The sequence below is a fragment of the Pelophylax lessonae genome (assembly GCF_965119305.1).
Source record: "Pelophylax lessonae genome assembly, chromosome: 9".
Classification (NCBI taxonomy): Eukaryota; Metazoa; Chordata; class Amphibia; order Anura; family Ranidae; genus Pelophylax; species Pelophylax lessonae.
Genome location: NC_138776.1, coordinates 214,187,174 through 214,209,760, shown reverse-complemented (window position 1 = coordinate 214,209,760; position 22,587 = coordinate 214,187,174). Strand labels below are relative to the sequence as shown.

Here is a 22,587-nt window from a genome sequence, read left to right as displayed (position 1 = left end):
TCACTCTGCTCCCTTCTCACTCACCTCCAATTCACAGACGAGTGTGATGGACTAGAGGCGGTTCTGGTACCGTCCATGGGAGAGGGGATTCTCCTGGAGCGAAGCAGCAAGTGTTTGTGGAGAAGAAGTGTCTGATGTCCGGAAATGAAGAACTATCATCTGTGCGGTCGCAGTGCGCCGATGCCGGCTTCTGTGCAGATTTACAGCGCCGATGGGGCTGCCGATTTGTGGCTTAAGGGGCAGCTCTGCTTTGGGCCCCTAAAGATTGACAGGGCCCTGGGCAGCTGCCCCTTTTGCCCTGTTGTAAAGACGGCCCTGAGTATACTCCCTGGGACTGCCCCATAGGCGTAGTCAAGCTTTTTCCTGCCTAGTGTCCTGCTCCTGTAGGGAGCAGTATAACTCAATGGTCAAGATGATAAGGAGATGTGTCTTTCAATGAATATCAGATAAAAGGATTTTATTGTAAGTCAAAAATACAATTTTTTATTTTTGGCTCCCTGATATTTTTATTATTCATTAAGAACCTAGCGTGGGACCAAGGCACCATAATTTGCCTTCACAATAATTTCACTATTCCTGTGGAACTGCAGGTTTTGGTGTTGTCTCATCACTAGGGTCTCTGAAAAATATGAGAAAACAGTGTGGCTTTTAGCTTGTAACTGATCATGGAGAACTGAAGTATTGGAAGAAGTTGTCCTTTTTGAAGTAATTTATAAAGACCTAAGACCTACTACTTTATCTTTTTTCCAGGACCTACGGGATTGGTAACATTTACAAGGCAATGCTTAGAGCGGTTTCCTGAATGGGAAAAGTAAGTATACTGCCATGGTATATTTTCATCAACATGCTAATAAAATGTAAGGGGAAAAACATTTTGTTTCCTAGTAGTAAAATAGGAGACACAGGATCCTAATCGTAAACCTAAGGTTATATTCAGCTACTTTCAGGTGTATTTAGGTAATGGACCCCTTCTCTCTACTGACAGAAACTTGCCTCTTCATATGGAGTTTTCTTTTACTTTTCAACATAATTTGTATGTTAATATTGGTGCATCATGTTGAGTTACCTGCAGGTTGCTAAACAGCGCAAAGGCCATAGTCTCGCCGTGGCAGAGCCCTGTTCCTAAAGGGTAAACCCTTGAAGGTCTGCCCTTTGAACGAGAACACCACCTGTTTGATCCCTCCTAGGATAAGCTACAGTGCTGCGAAAAAGTATTTGCCCCCCTCTAAAAACCTGAATAAATCCAAAATGCAGTTTTTAAATGATTTAATTTATTAGGGGAAAAAGGCTGTTCAAAGCTGCCTGGCCCTTTGTGAAAAAGTAAGTCTTCCCCCCTACCCCTTTTAAATCATGAATGAACTGATTTTTTTCGAAAGATTAGTTAAGCTTTATTTGCCACACCCAGGCCTGATTTACTGCCAGACCCGCTAAATAAAGAAATCACTTAAATAAAAGCTGTCTGACAAAGGAAATTGAAATCTCTAGGTAGGGTTTTATTCCTACCAGGGTGGTCCTTCCTCTGTACAAACTTCAGGAACCACAGGCCGTGATTCTCCAGCTGCTGTCAGACAGTTCTTTCTCCAGACTTGCATACAGATTCTGGGTCTGGTGGTATCCACCTTCAAGTCAGTTCTGTTTGCACAGTCCTGCATGCAACTGCTTCAGCAGATTCGGCTCCGCAGGAATTCTGTGGCAATGTCATGGGCTCTTCTGGCAGACGCCACAGGCGTCCTAGGGGTGCGGTAAGGCCAGTATCATCCTCAGCTCAAGCTTCTTCTGCGGGTTCCTGCGAGGAATCAAGGGCGAGGGTCTTACAATAGAGGTTTGTCTGGATCAGCGACCCCTAATATGGTGAAGGCGAGGAAGTCGTCCTCTAGCAAGAATTACCATTGTACATGGAAGGCGTACATTTCTTGGTGTAAGTCGATTGTTGCCCATCCTCACTCCCTTTCTGTGTCTCGGATCTTTGCCTTTCTTCAATGTTGGCCATGAGTACCATCGAGGGCCAGGTGTCTGCCTTGGTAGTCTTGTTTCAGCAACCCCTAGCCGTGCACTCTTTAGTTCGTATTTTCATGCTGCCATAGGATTTAAACTTTAGTGCTCTCGGCTCTCCAGAAACCTCCTTTTGAGAATATTCGGTAGATTCCCTTGCCTCTGTTGTCCCAGAAGCTTGCATTCTTGGTGGCTATTACCTTTGCCCGCACGGTATTGGAGTTGGGCGGCACTATCCTGTCTTGCTCCCTATTTAGTGGTCCATAGAGAAAAAGTGGTTCTTCGTCCCTCTCTGTCATTCCTGCCCAAAGTGGTCTCTGACTTCCATTTGAATGAGGACATTGTCTTGCCTTCCTTGTGTCCCAAGCCGGCTCCTCCCAAGGAATTAGCTTTGCATACCTGGGATGTGGTTCGGGCGATTCGGGTGTATCTGGCAGCTACAGAGTCTTTTCGGAGGTCAGACTCACTTTTTGTGGTTACACAACGAAAGGGCTGGCCTCTTCTTTGGCTACCATCTCTAGATGGATCAGACAGAGGGTGACTCAGGCCTATTCTAATAAATGTCAGGTTCCTCCTTTTCCCTGTCACGCTGCATTTTTATTTTTCGGATGGGGCTCCTGTGTCCTTGTTAGGGCTCTTGTGTTTAGCCTTGGGTTCTTTTCCCCACCCCTCATTTTCCTTTTGGCTCTGCTTTTGGATGTCCCAGTAGTCATGATTTATGGAGCGCTATGTCCGTCGATGAACGAAAGAGAAAATGAGATTTTTTACTCACCGTAAAGTCCGGACACAGCACCCACCCCTCTAAGGCGTTTTTAAAACTTCCCATATGGCTGGCTACTAAACTAAATGCCTATAGCAGAGAGGGGGTTATATGCCAGCTTAGGACAGCCTGGGGGACGTAGCCAAGGGTTTTTTGTTCTGCCTAGTCCTACTCCTACTCCTGGATGAGGCAATATAACCCAATAGTTATGATTTCTGGAGCGCTGTGTCCGTCGATGAACGTAGAGAAATAGATTTTACGATGAGTAAAAAATCCCGTCTCTCTTTGGTTCATTGAAGGACACAGCTCCTGGTATTCATAATCATTGGGTTATTCCTCCCTCTACAGGAGTAGGAAACTAGGCAGAAAAAAAAAGCCTGCAAGCTGTTTGCTGAAGACTGAAGAAAGCAGACTTAGGACATAGACTGCTGGAACCATGTCCTGTGGTCTGATGAGACCAAGATAAACTTATTTGGTTCAGATGGTGTCAAGCTTGTGTGACGGCACCCATTTGAGGAGTAAAGACAAGTGTGTCTTGCCTACAGTCAAGCATGGTGGTGGGAGAGTCATGGTCTGGGGCTGCATGAGTGCTGCAGGCATCGGGGAGCTACAGTTCATTGTGTGAACCATGAATGCCAACATGTACTCTGACATACTGAAGCCGAACATGACCCCCTCCTTTAGGAGACTGAGCCTCAGGCAGTATTCCAACATAATGACCCCAAACACACCTTCAAGACGACCACTGCCTTGCTAAAGAAACTGAGGGTAAAGGTGATGGACTGGCCAAGCATGTCTCCAGACCTAAACCCTATTGAGCATCTGTGGGGCATCCTCAAATTGAAGATGAAGGAGCGCAAAGTCTCTAACATCCACCAGTTTTCTGATGGCGTCATGGAGAAGTGGAAGAGGACTCCAGTGGCAACCTGTGAAGCTCTGGTGAACTCCATGCCCAAGAGGGTTAAGGCAGTGCTGGAAAATAATAGTGACCACACAAAATATTGACACTTTGGGCCCAATTTGGACATTTTAACTTAGGGGTGTACTCACTTTTGTTGCCAGCAGTTTAGACCATTAATGGCTTTGTGTTGAGTTATTTTGAGGGGACAACAAATTTACACTGTTATACAAGCTGTACACTCACTACTTTACATTGTAGCAAAGTGTCATTTCTTCTGTGTTGTCACATGAAAGGATATAACATTTTTACAAAAATGTGAGGGGTGTACTCACTTTTGTGAGATACTGTATAATGTTTTGGGGTTCGAAGTCATTTTCTTGCAAAAAATACTGATTTTAACTTGTAAACAACATGTCAGAAATAGACTTGGTCCTTAAGTGGTTAAATTCCAAACTGCCACCAGATAGCTCTGGGGCCTTTCAACCCTTCACAATAATAGCAAGAACAATTATGAAAATTAAACGTCTGTATACAGTACACACAGTCACCACAGACCTGTATAGTCATTGGTTTATCATATACACTAGTGCTCTTCAAGAGACTGGGGTTCTTTTAGTTTGTAATAAAAGCTTTAGAGACAGTTTAACACAAAAAAATATTTACAGAAAAGGGGCATTAAGAAGAAATAAAGAGACAATAAAGCAACAGAGAAATAAAAAGAAGTCGAAAATGAAGAATACTTAAATGTGGCTCTCTTTGGTTACGCGTTCCATAGTTTGATGGTAAAACAAGAGTCGTCAAAATGTCCTGCCATTTCCTTACTCTCTGGTATCAAAGGGGTATTGACGGAAGGCCATCTGAGGAGTGGTTTCTGGGATGTCACTGTGTTTATGACTGTCCCAGATACACTTTTCTTTAGGAATTTATATCCCTGAATACCTACTGGGTACAGTCTGCGAACATGCATATTATTGTCTAGCCTGAATTTAGCTTTGAAATTACATTACAAATCACCTGAGGGAGATACATATGTCAATAATCAGGCTGTGCTATTATTATTTCATGAGTAAAATCAGATCTTCACTGCATCTGAGCACTGCAAACCAAAACCACTAACTAATACATTTTTATTATTTAAGCAAACTCTCCCATCCATCTATGTCTTTTTTTTGTGAGAAAATCATTTTGATAAACCCCTAGCATTTCTGGTTCTGGACATCTTAAATAAGGGCAAATGATTCATGTAGCATTTACTTTCTGTCCTACGCTTAAGTATGCATGCAGGAGAGTGTACTGAGCTGTGAAAATCCCTCCTCCCCTCCTGAAGACTTCTGGGATGTATGACCTCATTTGCCTAGGCATTAAACCAGAAAGTAACTTAAGAAATGTACAAAAAAAAGTTTAAAACGAGTAAAAATAATATACTTTTCTATCTATTTACTAATGCTAGCAGCATGAGGATTGAAAGTAATCAATGTTGATTGGGAGAGTGAAGTTCCACTTTAAGAAATGTGCTGAAGGTCTTCGCTGATCACCAGTCTAGCAGAAATGTGTGTTTTTTATTGCATTGCTTAAGCTTGCGAGGTGATATTTTTATAAGGGTTTCCAGGCTGAAATTGTGGATTGGGTAATGGAGAGGTCTGTGTGTAACATCAGCCATCAGCATCTGTAACCAGAGTAATAGGCACTCTAGCCAAAGGTTTTTCTAGCATTTTTCTGTAGGTGGGACCAGAAGTGGATCTTCTTGGATTCAGTTTCATCAGCAAACTGGATGGTCTGTCACCATGTCAGGCTGGGGGGGAAGTACTCTGTGGGATGCAACCTGACTTTTCTACAGTCTGAAAGAGGTCAGCATCTGGCCTTCAGTGCCAAAAACACACAAATCTAGGCCTTGGCTGTTTTGTTTGAGAGACCATTGGCCTTTCATTATGCAAGGTGGCATTCATAATTGCTATCACCTCTGTGCTGAGAGTCTCGGAGTTAGCGGCTTTATCCTGTAAAGAGTCTTTCCTAGTATTACGCAAGACTGGGTTGCCCTGTGGTCTAAAGCCTCTTTTCTCCCCAAGGTGTTTTGCGCCTTTCACCTCAACCTGAACATTGTCCCTTTATGCTTGTGTCGTTCTCCAAAGCATCCCTAGGATGCTGTGCAACCCCCCCGCCCCCCCCCCCCACCCACACGCACGTACACACACACACACACACACACACACACTCTCTCTCTTTGATCAACTCTGCCATTGGAAGTCACCTCCTGCTCTCTGCAGTACTCCCAGCACCTTCCTCTGAGTTCACAGGAGCTGGAACTACAAAGGATGCATTGGGTATCAATGCGCGCTGACAGTACTGACTGTCATCATGCATTGGGAACAACATTAGGTATACATCCATCAAAATGATGATTTGCATTAGAACCCCTGGGGGACCACCAAAATGTATTGGTCCACGGACCACTGGTTGGGCGACTGCTGGTCTAAAGAATATGGTTCTTCCCTTCCATGTTAAGGTGTTATCCATTAGTGCTTTATGGGCTTTTCAGCATCAGTTTCTTAGATTTTCGTGGCTGCCACCTGGTCTTCTGTTTACCTGTGTATGTTTTACCAGATCGATATTTAGGCCTTCTCTGATGCAAGTTTCAGGCTTAAGGTGCTGTAAACTGCTGAGCTGTTTTGAGCCCTTTCTTGACCTGTTAGTTTTGTGGATCTGTTAGCATTGTGTGCTGCCTTGCTCATACCTCAATTGGACTGCATTTAGACATCCCATGATTATGACTAAACTCCTGTATATTTTACAGCTAAGATAATAGGATTTCTCTGTCGCTCATTGACAGACGTAGTCCTCGTTGATTCAACACACTCGGGTTATGTTGCCCTCTACAGGAGTAGGACTAGACAGGAAAGAAAACGTTCTGGCCACACCCTAGGGGCAGTCCCAGAGGGTATATCCTCTCACTTCCTGCTCTAGCAAATCAGTTTTTTTCTGTCTAGTTAGGAGTAAGGACCTAGATACCTTGCTGGGATCTTCGGTCCTGGCAGGATTTTTTTCTTAGAAAAATTTTTTAGACAGCTTTTTTCTCCAGTGTTCCTGTGAGATCTTCAAGCAAGAAAGCTGAACTGGGCGACGGGCTGGATGTTGAGATCCAGTGGTCACCCCAGTTCAGCCTACGAGCGCGTGCAGGCCATAGCTCCGCGCTGGGTCGGCCGCGACATAGTCCCACTGGACGGGGACTGACCCTGCGAGTTAAACGTCTCGCTGAAACGCCAAAGACCATGAGTCACGGCGTCCGGATTGGTCGACAGCCCTCCCACCTCGGTGGAGAGGGGTACTGTCAGGAGTTGGCGCCCGCCTGGTTCCGGTATGGTGAGTAGTATGTTCCCCCTTTCCCCCTGACGGGTCTTGTGGTGAACGCGGGCCCCTCTCTGTAATGGTAAGGATGGGTCTTCCCTCTATCCTATAACATGTCACAGATCCCCCTGTTTGAGTGTGATTTTTGTGAACAAGAAGCCAGGAGGCTTGGTTTGGGAGCTGACAATCTAATTGCAAAGATGTTAAAATGATTGAAGTCAGGGGCAGTACTAGAACTTTACTGTGATAGTGTAAGGTATCCTACCTGTCAGAAGCCACAGGGCGATGTCTATACATGTATACTGCATTCCAGATCATTCCTCCAGCTAAGCAGATGCCTCCCGACGGCCATGGACCGTATACGGCCCGCCAGGGTCCGGTACCGCCGACCATGCTGACCACCATGAGGGTGAAGGGTTGTGAGGCCGAGATCCTTCTGCGGACATGCCGCTATTCTGTGCAGGCCGCCGCCATTGTCTGGTAGTTCGCACGAGGCCGCCATTTTGGCGTAGCCTCGTGTCTCCAGCATGGGGGCGGCCATGTTTGAGGTGACTCAAACACCTCGTGGAGCTAGGGGAGGTGTCGGTAGGCGTGCAGAGGGGCGGAGCCGCCTCCTTTCTTCCCGGGAAGCCAGCCAAAAGACTTCCTGTCTGTTCTAGACAATGCTGAAACAAGTTGCATTTTGAAACTCTGAGCAGTAAGTGGTGAGCTTTGGGGTCTATCTCTCTCTCTCTCGCTCTATAGGGGTCCCTAAGCAGGCAACACTGAGGGGCTTTGTGGCGCTGGGGGTCTGGAAAAAAAAAAAGAGTTTTATTTCTTTTTGGCAAATAGATTTTTCCGGGCAGTATCTGGAATTATCATGGACCCTGCCACACAGGTACCCCCACCGGTTTCCCTCGGGGGGGCCGTGGGACCCGCCAGTGCACAGAGTATGGATGCATTCACAGCAGTTTTGAAGTCTTTGGTGGCTCGGGTGGAGACGGCCTGTTAGGAACGGGGGTCAAGAAAGCGACCCCTGCCTACCCCTATATCGTCTGAGACTTCAGATTCAGATGCTGAGATGGGTATTGCAGCTGCAGGCCCCTCTGCAGGGGCTGTTATCTCAGGTAAGGTTCCCTCAGACAGTGAGGAGAACGTTCATGCTTCCGCCATAAATCAGGAAGAAGCATTGGTGGACGCACTAGTTGTGTGGTTCGGGAAACCTTAAGACTTGAGGTTTTTCCGGCAGAGGCAAATAAAAAGGAATTTCCCTTTGGTACTAGCAGACCCACCAGGACGGTGAAGGTTTTTTCTTTACCCAAGTGTTTGGGTAAAAAGATTAAAGAGGTATGGGATCATTCTAAGCGTACCTTTACTAGTTCCAAGCGCATTACTAGACGCTATCCGTTTGAGGAATCCCTCATTAAGAAATGGACGGTATCACCAGTGGTGGATCCACCTATTTCCAGACTGAATAAAGCCACGTTTTTTTTCAGTGGAGGACGCTTCGTCCTTTAAGAATTCGGTGGATCGGAAGGTAGAAGCGGAGTCCCGCACTATCTTTCCCTGATAGGATCAGCCTTTAGACCAGTTATTGTCATTTGATCTAGTTCTCAGACATTTACGGAATGGGCGAGATTGGTGCGCCAGGACCTGAAGGGGAAAGGTATCCCCCAGGCAACATCTGTTTTGATGGAACAGATTATATAAGGACTACAGGTTGTCTGTGACGCAGCCTTGGATGCTACCCCCCTATTAGGGCATGCATCTATGTCAGCGGTAATCCTCAGACGTGTGCTGTGGTTAAAATGCTGGGTCAGCGTAAGTACTACAGGGAGCGGTAGCTACCGTTCCCTGAACAGATCATTTTCTTTACCTTTTCCAAAGATTAGCATCAGTTCCCCACAAGAATCGGATCCGGTTGAACGGACAGACCAAGGAGCCTCTAGCCGGGTGACTTCGGTCTCTAATGTTTAACCAGGATTAATCACCACTCGTGATAGGAATCAGGTGTCTAAATAATGTGTGGGAACAGAGAACGATCAGACTTTGTCGGATTGCCAGGGCCAGATAGCTCTAGGGCAGCCTGATTCGGATCCAGTCAGGCAATATCAGGGTGATGACGTAGTCATTCGCCAAGGATTTCACCATCTGTGCCTTCTTCACAGCATCCCGAAGGCGCGGAGATTGGTAACGCGCGCCCACGATGCTCCAGTGGACGCAGCAGACGCGCTGAACGGCCTGTAAAGGCAGTGTCAGCTATTAAAGGGATTCCCTCATCTCAGATTGCTGCTGAGATTTCTCCGCAGGATGGAGATGAGGGAACTCCAGTTGTCCTGGAAATTCTAGGCTAGCCTCGTCAAGCCGGTCCGGCCAACTTGGACATGCTAGTCGCGAACGTTCCTTGGGAACTTCTTCTCAGGGAGTGTCTGCGGTCTCAAGGACCGATCTTCCATTGTGCTTTATAATCGCTGGGTTTAATGGCCTGGCCATTGAGACCCAGGTACTGAAGGACAGAGGGTTGTCAGCTTCAGTTATTCCTACGCTAATTAAAGCAGGGAAAGCGACTTCCAGCAAGGTCTATTATCACACATGGAAGACTTATATCGCGTGGTGCGAATCTTTAGAAATTCCTCCACGTACCTATTCGGTGACCCGAATATTGGCCTTTCTGCGAAAGGGGGTTGAGCAGAAACTAGCCTTGAGCACCATCAAGGGTCAGGTTTCAGCATTAGCAATCTTCTTTCAGAAGCCTTTGGCTATTAAGTCCTTGGTGCGGAATTTCATCCAGGGGATGCGGCACCTGGCTCCACCAGTCCGCGCGCCCTTATCGCCCTGGGATTTTAATTTGGTTGTCGGTTCTGAAGAAACCTCCTTTTGAAAGCATCAGGGAGATTCCCTTGTTTACTTTATTCCAGAAGGTGGCCTTCTTGGTGGCTAATACTTCTGCACGCAGGGTGTCAGAACTGGCTGCATTGTCAGACCAGTCCCCATATTTAGTGATTCAGAGGGATAAGGTAGTTCTTCATCCTAAGCCATCCTTTCTTCCAAAGGTGGTTTCAGGCTTCATCTGAATGAAGATATTGTACTACCTTCCTTGTGTCCTCAGCCCAATCATCATCAGGAACATGCGTTGCATTCCTTGGATGTGGTTCGGACAATCAGGGTATACCTGAAGGCTACGGAATCATTCCGTAAGACGGATTCACTTTTTGTGATCACGGATGGCCCCAGAAAGGGGTTGCCTGCATCTGCCGCGACTATCTCCAAATGGATTAGACAGACGGTGGTACAGGCTTATTCTAGTAAGGGTCGGAATCCTCCGTTCCCTGTTAGGGCGCACTTCACTCGAGCGCTCAGTACTCCTGGGCTTTCCGCCATCAGGCATCAGTGGTCCAGGTATGTAAGGCGGCCACCTGGTCGTCGGTACATACCTTTACAAAATTTTATAAGATTTATGTGATGGCATCGGTGGATGCCTCATTTGGCCGCAAGGTTTGCAGGCGCAATTTGAGGAGACCGGTGGTCTACCTCGAGGGTTGTTTTCTGTTGGAATTTTCTGTTGAATCTCATCTTTAATTGATGAGCATTGGAAACTTCTAGTTGGCACCGGTTGGGCCTTCTAGATTGGATTTGTTTTCCATTTTCCCACCCCTCATTTGTGGTACTGCTTTGGGACGTCCCGAGTGTGTTGAATCAACGAGGACTACGTCTGTCAATGAGCGACAGAGAAAAATGGATTTTTGGAAGATCTTACCGTAAAATCCTTTTCTCTTAAGCTCATTGACAGACGTAGTACCCGCCCCTCTGTTTTTGAGTTGGGTTGGGTTAAATTCTCTAAACACTGCTTTGTGACATAACTGATTTGCTAGAGCAGGAAGTGAGAGGATATACCCTCTGGGACTGCCCCTAGGGTGTGGCCAGAACGTTTTCTTTCCTGTCTAGTCCTACTCCTGTAGAGGGCAACATAACCCGAGTGTGTTGAATCAACGAGGACTACGTCTGTCAATGAGCTTAAGAGAAGAGGATTTTACGGTAAGATCTTACAAAAATCCATTTTTTTGACTTGGCAGTAAAGTTTATTTCATGGAGTACAACGCAGGACACAGTCTCTTCCCCTCTGTCCTTGTAATCTCTCTGTTGCTTACTACAAAACTGAGGCTTGCTGGGAGTTCTAGGAGTTAGAGGAGATGTCCCTACAGCTTGCTTTTTTGCCAGTGTCTATTTACTTGTAGGTAGCTGCATATAACCCTTAGTTATGATTAAGATTGTGTGTTGTCTACTGTACTCCACTGTTTTTGTTTTATTTCTATATCCATGTAATATTTTGCAAGCAGGTGACTAATGTACTTTCACTTGTGTAGATCAACAAAACAGCTGAGGCGACTGCACATTACATGTAAAGGTACAATTGAAGGCAATGGACATGGGATGCTGCAGGTGAGTGTTAATTTTCATAGAAATTGTATGCATTGCTGCTGCTATTGCATCAATGAATTTATATAATATTTTTCCAATTGCCACTCCAGCCCATACAAATGTAAAAATTAATTGTTGACATTTGGAAAGAAGTGTAGCACCTCTTTTTAAATTTTTTTGTAATTTGTTGAATTTAGGGTAGATTTTTCTGTATATCATGTCTGATCAACACTGTGTTTTAGATTGTCATTGAGACAGAAATTGAGGGAAATTCTCCCCAATGATGTCCAAAAGGTAAAATAAACCAGCAATTTAGTTTTTTTAAATGATGTTTAAAAAAAATCTTTTGGCTCTAAATAGCAATTTTTCAGGCTACTTCCATGTGACTGCCTAGGCACAGTCTCTATAGATGTGCCTGAAAATAGCATGTTGAGTTTTGTGTTATGCTAGTCTCCTGCATGCAGAAGAGAAAAGCATTACTCATACTGTACAGTGCCACTTTTATTAATCTTAGTCACCCCTCAGTAAAGCTTGTTCCTGGTGATTTTTAAGTATTTTACAGGCATTTTTGCGTGTTCATGAAGCGTCAGGAGTTTGTTTCCTGGGATGGGCCAGGGGAGGAGAACAATTCTAAAAGAGGAGAGGAATTCCTAAGGCAAAAAAATTGTGCACGAGAATGCATATATAGCCCATTTATGGCATTCTTATTGAAGACTGGGGGATCAGAAACACCTGAATGCACTAAAAAAAAAGCTCATGTACTGTGGACAATTAGAAATAATAAGATTCTGCATAGTCAATCGTGGGGAAATGAGCAGAAAAACACTTAAGTGTGAATGTGGGCTAAGTCACAAAGGGGTTTATTTACTAGAAGTGGAGAGTGCAAAATCAGGCTCACTTTTGCATAGAAACCAATCCGCTTTTAACCTTATCTTGTTCAATTAAGCTTAAAAACAAAATTTATGTATACAATTGTGCAAGAAACCCCTTAATGAACTATTATAGACTGACCAAAAATCGTAAAAAAACATATTTTTTATTGTGTGTACATGGTTAAAAAGGACATACAAACGTTACAGTAGTATACAAAAATACACAAATGACATAAATAAGTACTTGATACATCACCAGGACATGGCAAACAGAAGGCTACCCGTGTTAATGTGTCGGGTTAGCTGCTATGAACTGTTGTGTAGACACCTAACATATTTCGGACTAATAGTGGAGTCCTTCTTCAGAGGTGTAGCGATGGGTACTATTGTTTTCTAAAATGTAAATGTGTTATAATTAGTAATATGGTCATGCTAATCACACATAGATAATCAATATAGAGCGAAGAGTATATCTAAAGGTGCAGTAATATCACAGTCAGCATATTACATAGGCTACAGTTATACTTACAAAATCCAACAAATATATTGCCCATCATAGCTGGATGAAAAATAGACCCCCTATAGGTTCCCAAGTGGAGACAGCTGCAATTACAAGGACCCCAAGACGGGCAACAGTTCATGTATACACCGGCCAGATAGATTGTCTAGGGACAAAGGTGAATTAAAAAGGAAGATAGACTAATGCATAGAAAAAAAATGTAAATGAACTAAAAATTACAAAAGTAATCAAAGTTGTTGTAGAATGTTTGGTGAAATCTTCTGAGCAGGGGCACAGACAGCAAAACAAACATTACAGGGGTGTAAACCATTCCCTATGCTATCCAAAAAATGTAAACTTTTTTTTTTTTTTTTTTTTGGCTGGAGTTGCACTTAAAAAATGTACCTGTTCAAACTTGCATACACATTCATTAAAATCAAACCTATAGAACCTTTCTTGTTTGTAACCCAGTGTTTGCCTGTACCTGGTACTTATGCATATGGAAAGCTCTTTCCTCTTCAGTGATGTAGTGCAGGATACCTGCTCAGTCACTCACCAAGGTTGCTTTTTGGAGGTGTGGAGAGTGTCTATTGTTGTTTTTTTTATAACCTGTAATGGGGTGGGTGGGTCAGAAGTGTGTCCCCATATGCAGAGTGCTACAGGAAAGCTGTGACAAGACGTAGCTACTTATCTTTCATGCTGTTCACTGCGATCCTCTTCTTGCATTCATCTCAAATGCTTTTATGTGATGTCAGTGGATGGTGTAGAGCAAGGGCTTGCAAACTTTGTATACAAAGGGCCAGTTTACTGTCCTTCAGACTTTAAGGGGGCACAGACTGTGGCCATTGAGAATATACATTTTTTTTTCTAGCATCAGTGGGAGTAAACTGTGCCCAATCTTTTGTATTAGGAAGAGGAATATTACCACATTGTTTGGTGTCAGTGGAAGAAATTGTGCTCCTTTTTTTGATGTCAGTGGCAGGAGTTATGCCCCGTTTTAGGGGTCGGAGGGCAAAATAGTGTCTCATATTGGTGGAATGAATAGTGCCCCAGGGGCCGAATAAAGGCAAGTAAACAGTTGCATCTGGTCCCAGGGCCGCAGTTTGCAGACCCCTGATGTAGAGGTTTTGTGAGAACCAGGGTGGCAGAGCAGGTATTTTCTTGCCATTGCTCCCTGCACTATTCTGCATATTGGGGGAGGAAGAAAGAAAGTCCTACTATTGAGGAACATGATGGTGGCAGTGGGGGACAAAATGGTAACACAGGAGGTACTTACTCCTACTATAATGGGGAGCAGTAAAGTAGAGGCACTATAATGGGGTATTCGATGACCACCCGTGTAAGAGGGGATGTTACTGATCATCAATGTTAGAAAATCATTGCTTAATGTGACCATGTGATCTATGGTTTCTTTTGTTGGGGTTTCCCACCCCTGACCTACACAAGTGAAGGTTATTAAAAACCTATTTTCTCTATCGCTCATTGACAGACGTAGTCCTCGGTGATTCAACACCCTCTGGTTATGCTGCCCTCTACAGGAGTAGGACTATACAGGAAAGAAAACGTTCTGGCCACACCCTAGGGGCAGTCCCAGGGGGTATATCCTCTCACTTCCTGCTCTAGCAAATCAGTTTTTTTCTGTCTAGTTAGGAGTAAGGACCTAGATACCTTGCTGGGATCTTCGGTCCTGGCAGGATTTTTTTCTTAGAAAAGATTTTTTAGACAGCTTTTTTCTCCAGTGTTCCTGTGAGATCTTCAAGCAAGAAAGCTGAACTGGGCGACGGGCTGGATGTTGAGATCCAGTGGTCACCCCAGTTCAGCCTACGAGCGCGTGCAGGCCATAGCTCCGCGCTGGGTCGGCCGCGACATAGTCCCACTGGACGGTGACTGACCCTGCGAGTTAAACGTCTCGCTGAAACGCCAAAGACCATGAGTCACGGCGTCCGTATTGGTCAACAGCCCTCCTACCTCGGTGGAGAGGGGTACTGTCAGGAGTTGGCGCCCGCCTGGTTCCGGTATGGTGAGTAGTATGTTCCCCCTTTCCCCCTGACGGGTCTTGTGGTGAACGCAGGTCCCTCTCTGTAATGGTAAGGATGGGTTCCCCTCTATCCTATAACATGTCACAGATCCCCCTAATTGAGTGTGATTTTTGTGTACAAGAAGCCAGAAGGCTTGGTTTGGGAGCTGACAATCTAATTGTAAAGATGTGAAAATGATTGTAGTCAGTGGCAGTACTAAAACTTTACTGTGATAGTATAAGGTATCCTATCTGTCAGTAGCCACAGGGCGATGTCTATACATGTATACTGCATCCCAGATCATTCCTCCAGCTAGCAGATGCCTCCCGACGGCCACGGACCGCATACGGCCCGCCAGGGTCCGGTACCGCCGACCACGCTGACCACCATGAGGGTGAAGGGTTGTGAGGCTGAGATCCTTCTGCAGACATGCCGCTATTCTGTGCGCCATTGTCTGGTAGATCGCACGAGGCTGCCATTTTGGTGTAGCCTCGTGTCTCCAGCATGGGGGCGGCCATGTTTGAGGTGACTCAAACACCTCGTGGAGCCAGGGGGAGGCGCCGGCAGGCGTGTTAAGGGGCGGAGCCGCCTCCTTTACCCAGGAAATAGGGCCAAAGACTTCCTGTCTGTAACAAGACAAGCACTGAGCAAGCTGATAAAAACTTCTGTGCATCAGGGATGAGCCTTGAGGTCTCTCTCTCTCTCTGTGGGGTCCAAAAAGGCAGGTAACACTGAGGGGCGCTGTTGCGAACTGGGGGACAAAAAAAAAAAAAGTTTTTTACTTTGTCATTTTTTGTCGCTGGCAAGTGTCTTGTATAATCATTGACCCTGCCGCATTGGTATCCCCACCTGATCCCCTCAAGGTGGCCGCAGGACCCTCCAGTACCCCACTTGTTTTTAATGCATTATCGGCAGTTTTGGAGTCTTTGGTATCCCGGGTGGAGGGGGCCTGTCAGGGACGGGGGTCAAGTAGCGACCCCCGCCTACCCCTATTGTTTATCAGATACTTCAGATACAATGCAGTTGCAGGTCCCTGCTAGGGGGCTGTTGTCCCAGGTAATATCTCCTCAGCAGTGAGGAGCACGTTTCTGCCTCCGCCATAGCACAAGAGTGGTGGATGCACTAGTTGTGTCCGTCCGGGAAACCTTTAGTCTTGAGGTTACACCGGCAGAGGTAGCTGAGACTGCGATTCCTTTTTTGGTACTTGTTAGCCTACCAAAAGGGCGAAGGATTTTCCTTTACCCAAATGGGGTCGTTTTGAAACGAACCCCTGTTATTTCCAAACGCATGGCTAGGTGCTATCCGTTTGAGGAATCCCTCTTTAAAGGATAGACGGTACCACCTGCTGTCTTGCCACAGACTGTTAGTATAAAAGGACCTCGTAACTAACGAGGACCTTCCTTTTCTGCTCATAAGAGTTGTTCGTTCCGCGAGGGCGGGCGATAAGGCGAAACCCTCCAAAGCCCCTTTAGAGGGGTTTCAAAGGGCGCTGGTCGGCTAAACAAAGAGTCCGGCTCAGCCAAGCCTGAAGAATATAGCCTGATGCGCCCCTACCCATCTCTGGGGTGGGGGGGTTGTCTTCACCGGTTTCTGGAGGACACAGGATCGAGTTTCGATCACTTCCACCGGTGCGATTCTTCCCTTCTAACATTGAACGGTTTCAGGGGTTCTATTCGAACCTATTCACAATGCCCAGGAAAGAGGGCAAGGTGCGTCCAAATCTGGACTTGGGAAGAGATAGAGTCCATCCGTACAGTGGTGGCCTCCCTGCATCAGGGGGATTTCCTGGCGTCCATAGACATTTAGGAGGCCTATCTTTATATCCCCATCATCGCAGGACATCAGCGTTTTTTCGCTTTCCCAAAGATCATCCCTGGTTCCCACCAGGAGACTGAACTATCTGGGCCTAAGGTTGGATACATCCTGGGCAAGAGAGTTTCTCCTTGCGGAGAAACTCCAGAAGGTTCAGTCAACGATTCGGATGTTGCTGTCCGTCAATTGGCTGGGACTGATGGTGGCCTTCTTAGAGGCAGTACCGTATACCCAGTCTCATACCCGAATTCTCCTGAAGGAGATTCTTTTTTAATGGAATCAGAATTCCGATTCCCTGGACAATCGGATCCGGTTGAGCGAGCGGACCAGGAAGTCTCCGATGCTCAACCAGGGGAAGTCATTTCTTCCTATAGTATCCAGATTACCAATAGGGTATCGGAACTGAGAGCGATCAGATTTTGTCTGATTTACTGGATCAAGCAGCTCTAGAGCAGCCCGATTCGGATCAAATCGCATATGGCCTCTTCATCCAGAGGTTTTTCACTAGCTGTCCCTTCATTGGGACATCCCGGATGTGGATCTGTTGGCACCTTGGCTCAACAGGAAGGTGCGGAGGTTTGTAGCTCGCACCGCGATCCTCTAGCGGACGCAGCAGAAACGCTAATCGTCCCGTGTGGGCAGTATCAGCTATGGCATGCCTTCCATCCTCTCAAGTTGCTGCGGGAACTTCTTCGCAGGATAGAGGTGGAGGGAATTCCAGTTATTCTGGAAATTCCGGACTGACCTCGTCGAGCCTGGTACGCCGACTTGGTGAGGCTAGTCGCGGACGCTCCTCGGAGACTTCCTCTCAGGGAGGATTTGCGGTCTCAGGGACCGATCTTCCATCTTGCTTTACAGTCGCTGTCTTAATGGCCTGGCCATTGAGACCCAGGTACTGAAGGACAAGGGAGTGTCAGCTTCAGTTATTCCTGCTTCCAGTTAAAGCAAGGAAAGCGACTCCCAGCACATGGAAGTCTTATATTGCGTGGTGTGAATCTCTTGGATTTCCCCCACATACCTATTCGGTGATCCGAATCTTGGTCTGTCTGCAACAAGGGGTTGAGCAGAAACTATCCTTGAGCATGATTAAGGGTCAGGTTTTCGGCGTTAGCAATCTTCTTTTTAGAAACCTTTGGCTAATCATTCCTTGGTGCGGAATTTCATCCAGGGGGTGCGACATCAGGCTGCGCCAGTGCGCGCACCCTTACCGCCTGGGATCTTAATTTAGTGTGGTCGGTTCTTCAGAAACTTCTCTTTGAAGATATCAGGGAGATTCCCTTGCTTACATTATCCCAGAAGGTGGCCTTCTTGGTGGCCATTACTTCTGTACGCAGGGTGTCAGAACTGGCCGCATTATCCTGTCGTTCCCCAGATCTGGTGGTTCATAGGGATAAGGTGGTTCTTCTTCCGAATCCATCCTTCCTTCCTAAAGTGGTTTTCGTAAGACGGACTCACTTTTGTGATCACGGATAGCCCTTGAAGGGGATTGCCTGTGTCTGCCGTGACCATATCTAGATGGATCAGTCAGACGGTGGTACAGGCTTATTCTATTAAGGGTCGGAATCCTCCGTTTCCTGTTAGGGCGCACTTCACTCGAGCGCTCAGTACTTCCTGGGCCTATCGCCATCAGGCGTCAGTGGTCCAGGTATGTAAGGCGGCCACCTGGTCGTCGGTACATACCTTTACAAAATTTTATAAGATTGATGCGATGGCATCTGCGGATGCCTCATTTGGCCGCAAGGTTTTGCAGGCCGCAATTTGAGGAGACCGGTGGTCTACCTCAAGGGTTTTTTTCTGTTGAAAAATTTCTATTGAGTCTCATCATTGAGGATGAGCATTGTAAACTTCTAGTTGGCACCGGTTGGGCCTTCTAGATTGGATTTGATTTCCATTTTCCCACCCCTCATTTGTGGTACTGCTTTGGGACGTCCCGAGGGTGTTGAATCACCGAGGACTACGTCTGTCAATGAGCGATAGAGAAAAATTGATTTTTGTAAAATCTTACCGTAAAATCCTTTTCTCTTAGCTCATTGACAGACGTAGTACCCGCCCCTCTGTTTTTGAGTTGGGTTGGGTTAAATTCTCTAAACACTGCTTTTGTGACATAACTGATTTGCTAGAGCAGGAAGTGAGAGGATATACCCTCTGGGACTGCCCCTAGGGTGTGGCCAGAACGTTTTCTTTCCTGTCTAGTCCTACTCCTGTAGAGGGCAGCATAACCCGAGGTTGTTGAATCACCGAGGACTACGTCTGTCAATGAGCTAAGGGAAAAGGATTTTACGGTAAGATTTTACAAAAATCCATTTTTACTAACTTAACACTTAACATTTAAAATAAAGATACACATACGGTATTTCTTTTTTTTTTTTTTTTTACGTATTTGCAAGGAAAACACAGGGCCAAGATGAGCACTATATCATACATGGACTCTTGACTTAAAATTTATAGTTTTAGCAAGACCATTCTCACAGTGAATGAATGCTGTATTGTAGCAATAAGTTTTCTTTAATGTTTTCTCCTCCACACTCTGTCTCCACTGCATATAGAGTCTGAATTTCTTGGCTGCCAGCTTCATACTTGATGCTCCCTTCTGATGCTGCCATAATTTAATGATCAAAACAGAATAATATGTTCCCATTCGGAATGTTTTGACAGGGTTAGATGTCCCTGGGACCTGTTTTCCCACCGTGTGTTGTAGGCCAGTGATCCTTTGTTGATAAATGGCATAATATTGGGTGGCATGGACAGCTAAAGGTCAATAGGTTTGGGTACTGATGTAAGATTGATAGATCTGTCTTTCCAAACTGTGTTTATCGGAGCATGGAAGTGTGATATGAAACGTAAAGGCTTTCCTGACAGCTAGATGGAAAGCATCCTGTACCTTGGTTTAGTCCAACCTTTCTCAACCATTTAACGCTCGAAGAACACCTAAAATATTTTTTAGATCTCAAGAAACCTTTCCTAAATATTATGCCTACAGCTTAACTCTGCACGATCAGAAAGTTTTAAATAAAGAGGATGACATACCTTTTAAAAAACCACATGCTGCATAGGGAAGTTATTTTTAATAATAATCTTCAAATTAAATGAACAATAAAACTGAAAAGAAATGGAGATAGTGAAAATTGAGGTGTCATTGGAAAATTGGCACCTGCATTAGTGGTCAGAATAGATCAATCTGCCATTGCTCAATGCTCAAGGAACCATAAGCAACCTCTGGGGAAACCCTACGGTTCTACCAAGCCCTGGTTGAGAAGGCTGGTTTAGTCAATTTACAATGACGTTGGATTGCTTGCAGTTTCTTGTATACTGCCTACATTCATGTTGTTCATCAGTTTTTTTTACCCCAGTGAACATAATTAATAAAATACTGCATTAATTTATAAATAATCAATTCTAATAGCTGATTGCAAGTTAAAGATGCAGAATGCATGTTAAAGACTATAATATTTATGTAGCAGCTGGTGTACAGCTAGTACGTTTTTTGACAATTTCTTTTCATACTAAAGCTCTCCATAATTTTCAGGGCTCTCAAAAGATCTGACCGTTTTATTGATTCATTTTCAGCATAAGAAATTAAAGTGATACTAAACACACACTGTTTAATTTACATTATCCCATCTTTTTCTGTATATGCATGATGGCACTGTATATATTGTAATGAAAAAAAAACACTTATTTTCTAATCGATATACATCTGTCACATGACCCTGGTCTTTTCCAGCCTGTCTGTAGGGAAGCATAAGCAAGAGGAGGTTATAGTCCTATGCTGCTGGTCACGTTAAAAAAGAAAAAAAAAAAGTATTTGGGGCACAGCATAAAAACAAATAATATCATTAAATTGTTATACAAATATATGTTTGATATCATCTTTATTATATTTTGGCAGTAACAGTAACATGATGTGGGTGGATTTCTGCCAGTCACAGGCTGTGTTACGCCCATCCAACCTGTGTCTTAGAATAAGAGGGAGGTGAAGCCTCCATTAATCTACATATAAAATTCACCCCCATTGTGTTTAGCTGGTTAGTGGGCATGGAGGAGAAGGGAAGGAGTGGGCTGTCATTTGCAACTGTGTCACTTGGGCTTCTCAGACGTAATAAGGAAGAAATGCTCTGCAAATAAACTCCCTGAAAACTGAGCATGTGCACTAGCTGTCCACACTTCTCTGCAAAATCCCCAACTACATTGGGGACATAATCAAAAGGGGCAAATAAAGAACAGCAGAATCAACCAAGTTTTTTCAGAATACAGAAGACTAATCCCATGGTGACTGGGAGAGTATGCACATGTAAAACAGAATTTTTAAAGAGTTTTTAATCATTTAGGCTTAATGACACTTTATTTGTACCTCCTGAAATCATTTACAAAAAAAAAATGCACCATGATCCAGTCCAAAACCATGCACTAAAATCCATTTGCATCAATTACCATTATGGTTTTTTTTTTTTTTTTTTTCATTTATGCAGTTGTGGTTGACAGATAATGCCATTTGCAGGACATTTTAGGGTATTCAGTCAAAATGCTGATTGTCTGCTTTTTTCTTTTGGTTAGGTGGATTTTGCAAACCGTTTTGTTGGTGGTGGTGTGACAGGCTCTGGTCTTGTCCAAGAAGAGATCCGCTTCATTATCAATCCTGAGCTGATCGCGTCAAGACTCTTTACAGAGGAATTGGATCCCAATGAGTGCCTTATTATCATAGGTGAGCATTATAAATGATTTTACATTGAAAGAGATCATTTCATGTCACTTCTCAACAAAATAGATGGCTGGAATTAAAGGTCTAGTTAAACTCTCAGAAAATCAATTCAAAATTAAGAGCAGAGCCCATTTATGGCTGTTTAACCATTTAACTTGCAAGAAGTGGCTGGAAGCTGCTGTTGGTTGCAAATGATATTCAACGAGGAGACAAAGCTAGAACTTAGGACTAGTGTATATGGGCATTTGAGACCTGTTTCGTTTTTTTAATTTATATATTTTTTTTTTATTTCTCTGTTTGAGTTAAGCTAAATGCACAGATAAAATAGGTATAAGGGATCAGTTTTACCTGCCAAAGCAATTGTATTTCTGTCCATCCAGACCTGATAATCACACAACTTTGCCAGGCTGCTTGGCTGCTCGGATTTGTCTCTGCTGAAATTGGGTACCGAAAGTCTTTTCTTTCCCCCAGTCTATGACTAAATAGTGAAAGTTGAAGCAGCAGACTCATGAACTCCTCTCTCTCTCTGCTTTCTGCTCTCCACTCCTCTAAGCATGTTTCTTGTTAGCATGAGAACACTGCCAGCACTACAGATTAGCTCCTTGTATTGCTTCTCTTTCAGCCACGCTGAGCTCCTATAATACAATGTGCTGCAAGTCACAGATACCTATAATGCTTCCATTCAGAAAATACATTTGATGATTTATTAAAGCAGAACTGAACCTACGTTTTAGGAAACTGCGATTAGGCAGCTCCTTGTTACTGAAGAGACATTTTATGTCTCTTCTGCACTAATACACTTTACCTGCTTGCTCACAGTTTTCTATTAAATGAACATTGAGCTGTGCATGCGCAACTCAGCGTGCCTTCCCAGCACACTCCGTCTGTGAAGGAATGACTGACCCCTATGCATAAATGCAGGATGATGTCATCCCTCAGTGGGCAATCAGCAATCCAAAAACCCAGCACCTGGGGGAGACAATGACCGTGACCGGTGGGGGATGGAACTGCGGCATCATTAGAAAGAGATGGGGAGTTTAGTTCTGCTTTAATAAATACTGAGCTGCATTAATGTGTGCCTTTTATTTCTGCCTGGAATCTGCTTTAATGCAGAACAAACTAACATACACTACTCCTAAATATGCTTTGTGAGAAAACAAAAAAGGAATGTTCCTCTCCTGCCTCGACCTCTGGTAGCACCGCTTTTATTTAATAAATTCCTTATTTTTGATTCCGTTAACTTTATTGGGCTGTAAAATACATGAAGTAGTATTCCTCACCACCACAACCTGGC

General features: G+C 44.7%; 1 protein-coding gene across 2 annotated transcripts in view; it reads left to right on the top strand.

Annotated features, from left to right (window-relative positions):
- PARG (poly(ADP-ribose) glycohydrolase) overlaps positions 1-22,587 on the top strand; it is a 379,986-nt gene that overhangs the window by 219,004 nt on the left and 138,395 nt on the right. For both annotated transcript variants that reach the window (XM_082268024.1, XM_082268025.1), the window contains 3 exons: positions 751-811; positions 11,339-11,414; positions 21,149-21,296. In XM_082268024.1, coding sequence (XP_082124150.1) covers positions 751-811; positions 11,339-11,414; positions 21,149-21,296 — 285 coding nt within the window. The remainder of the gene's footprint in view (positions 1-750; positions 812-11,338; positions 11,415-21,148; positions 21,297-22,587) is intronic.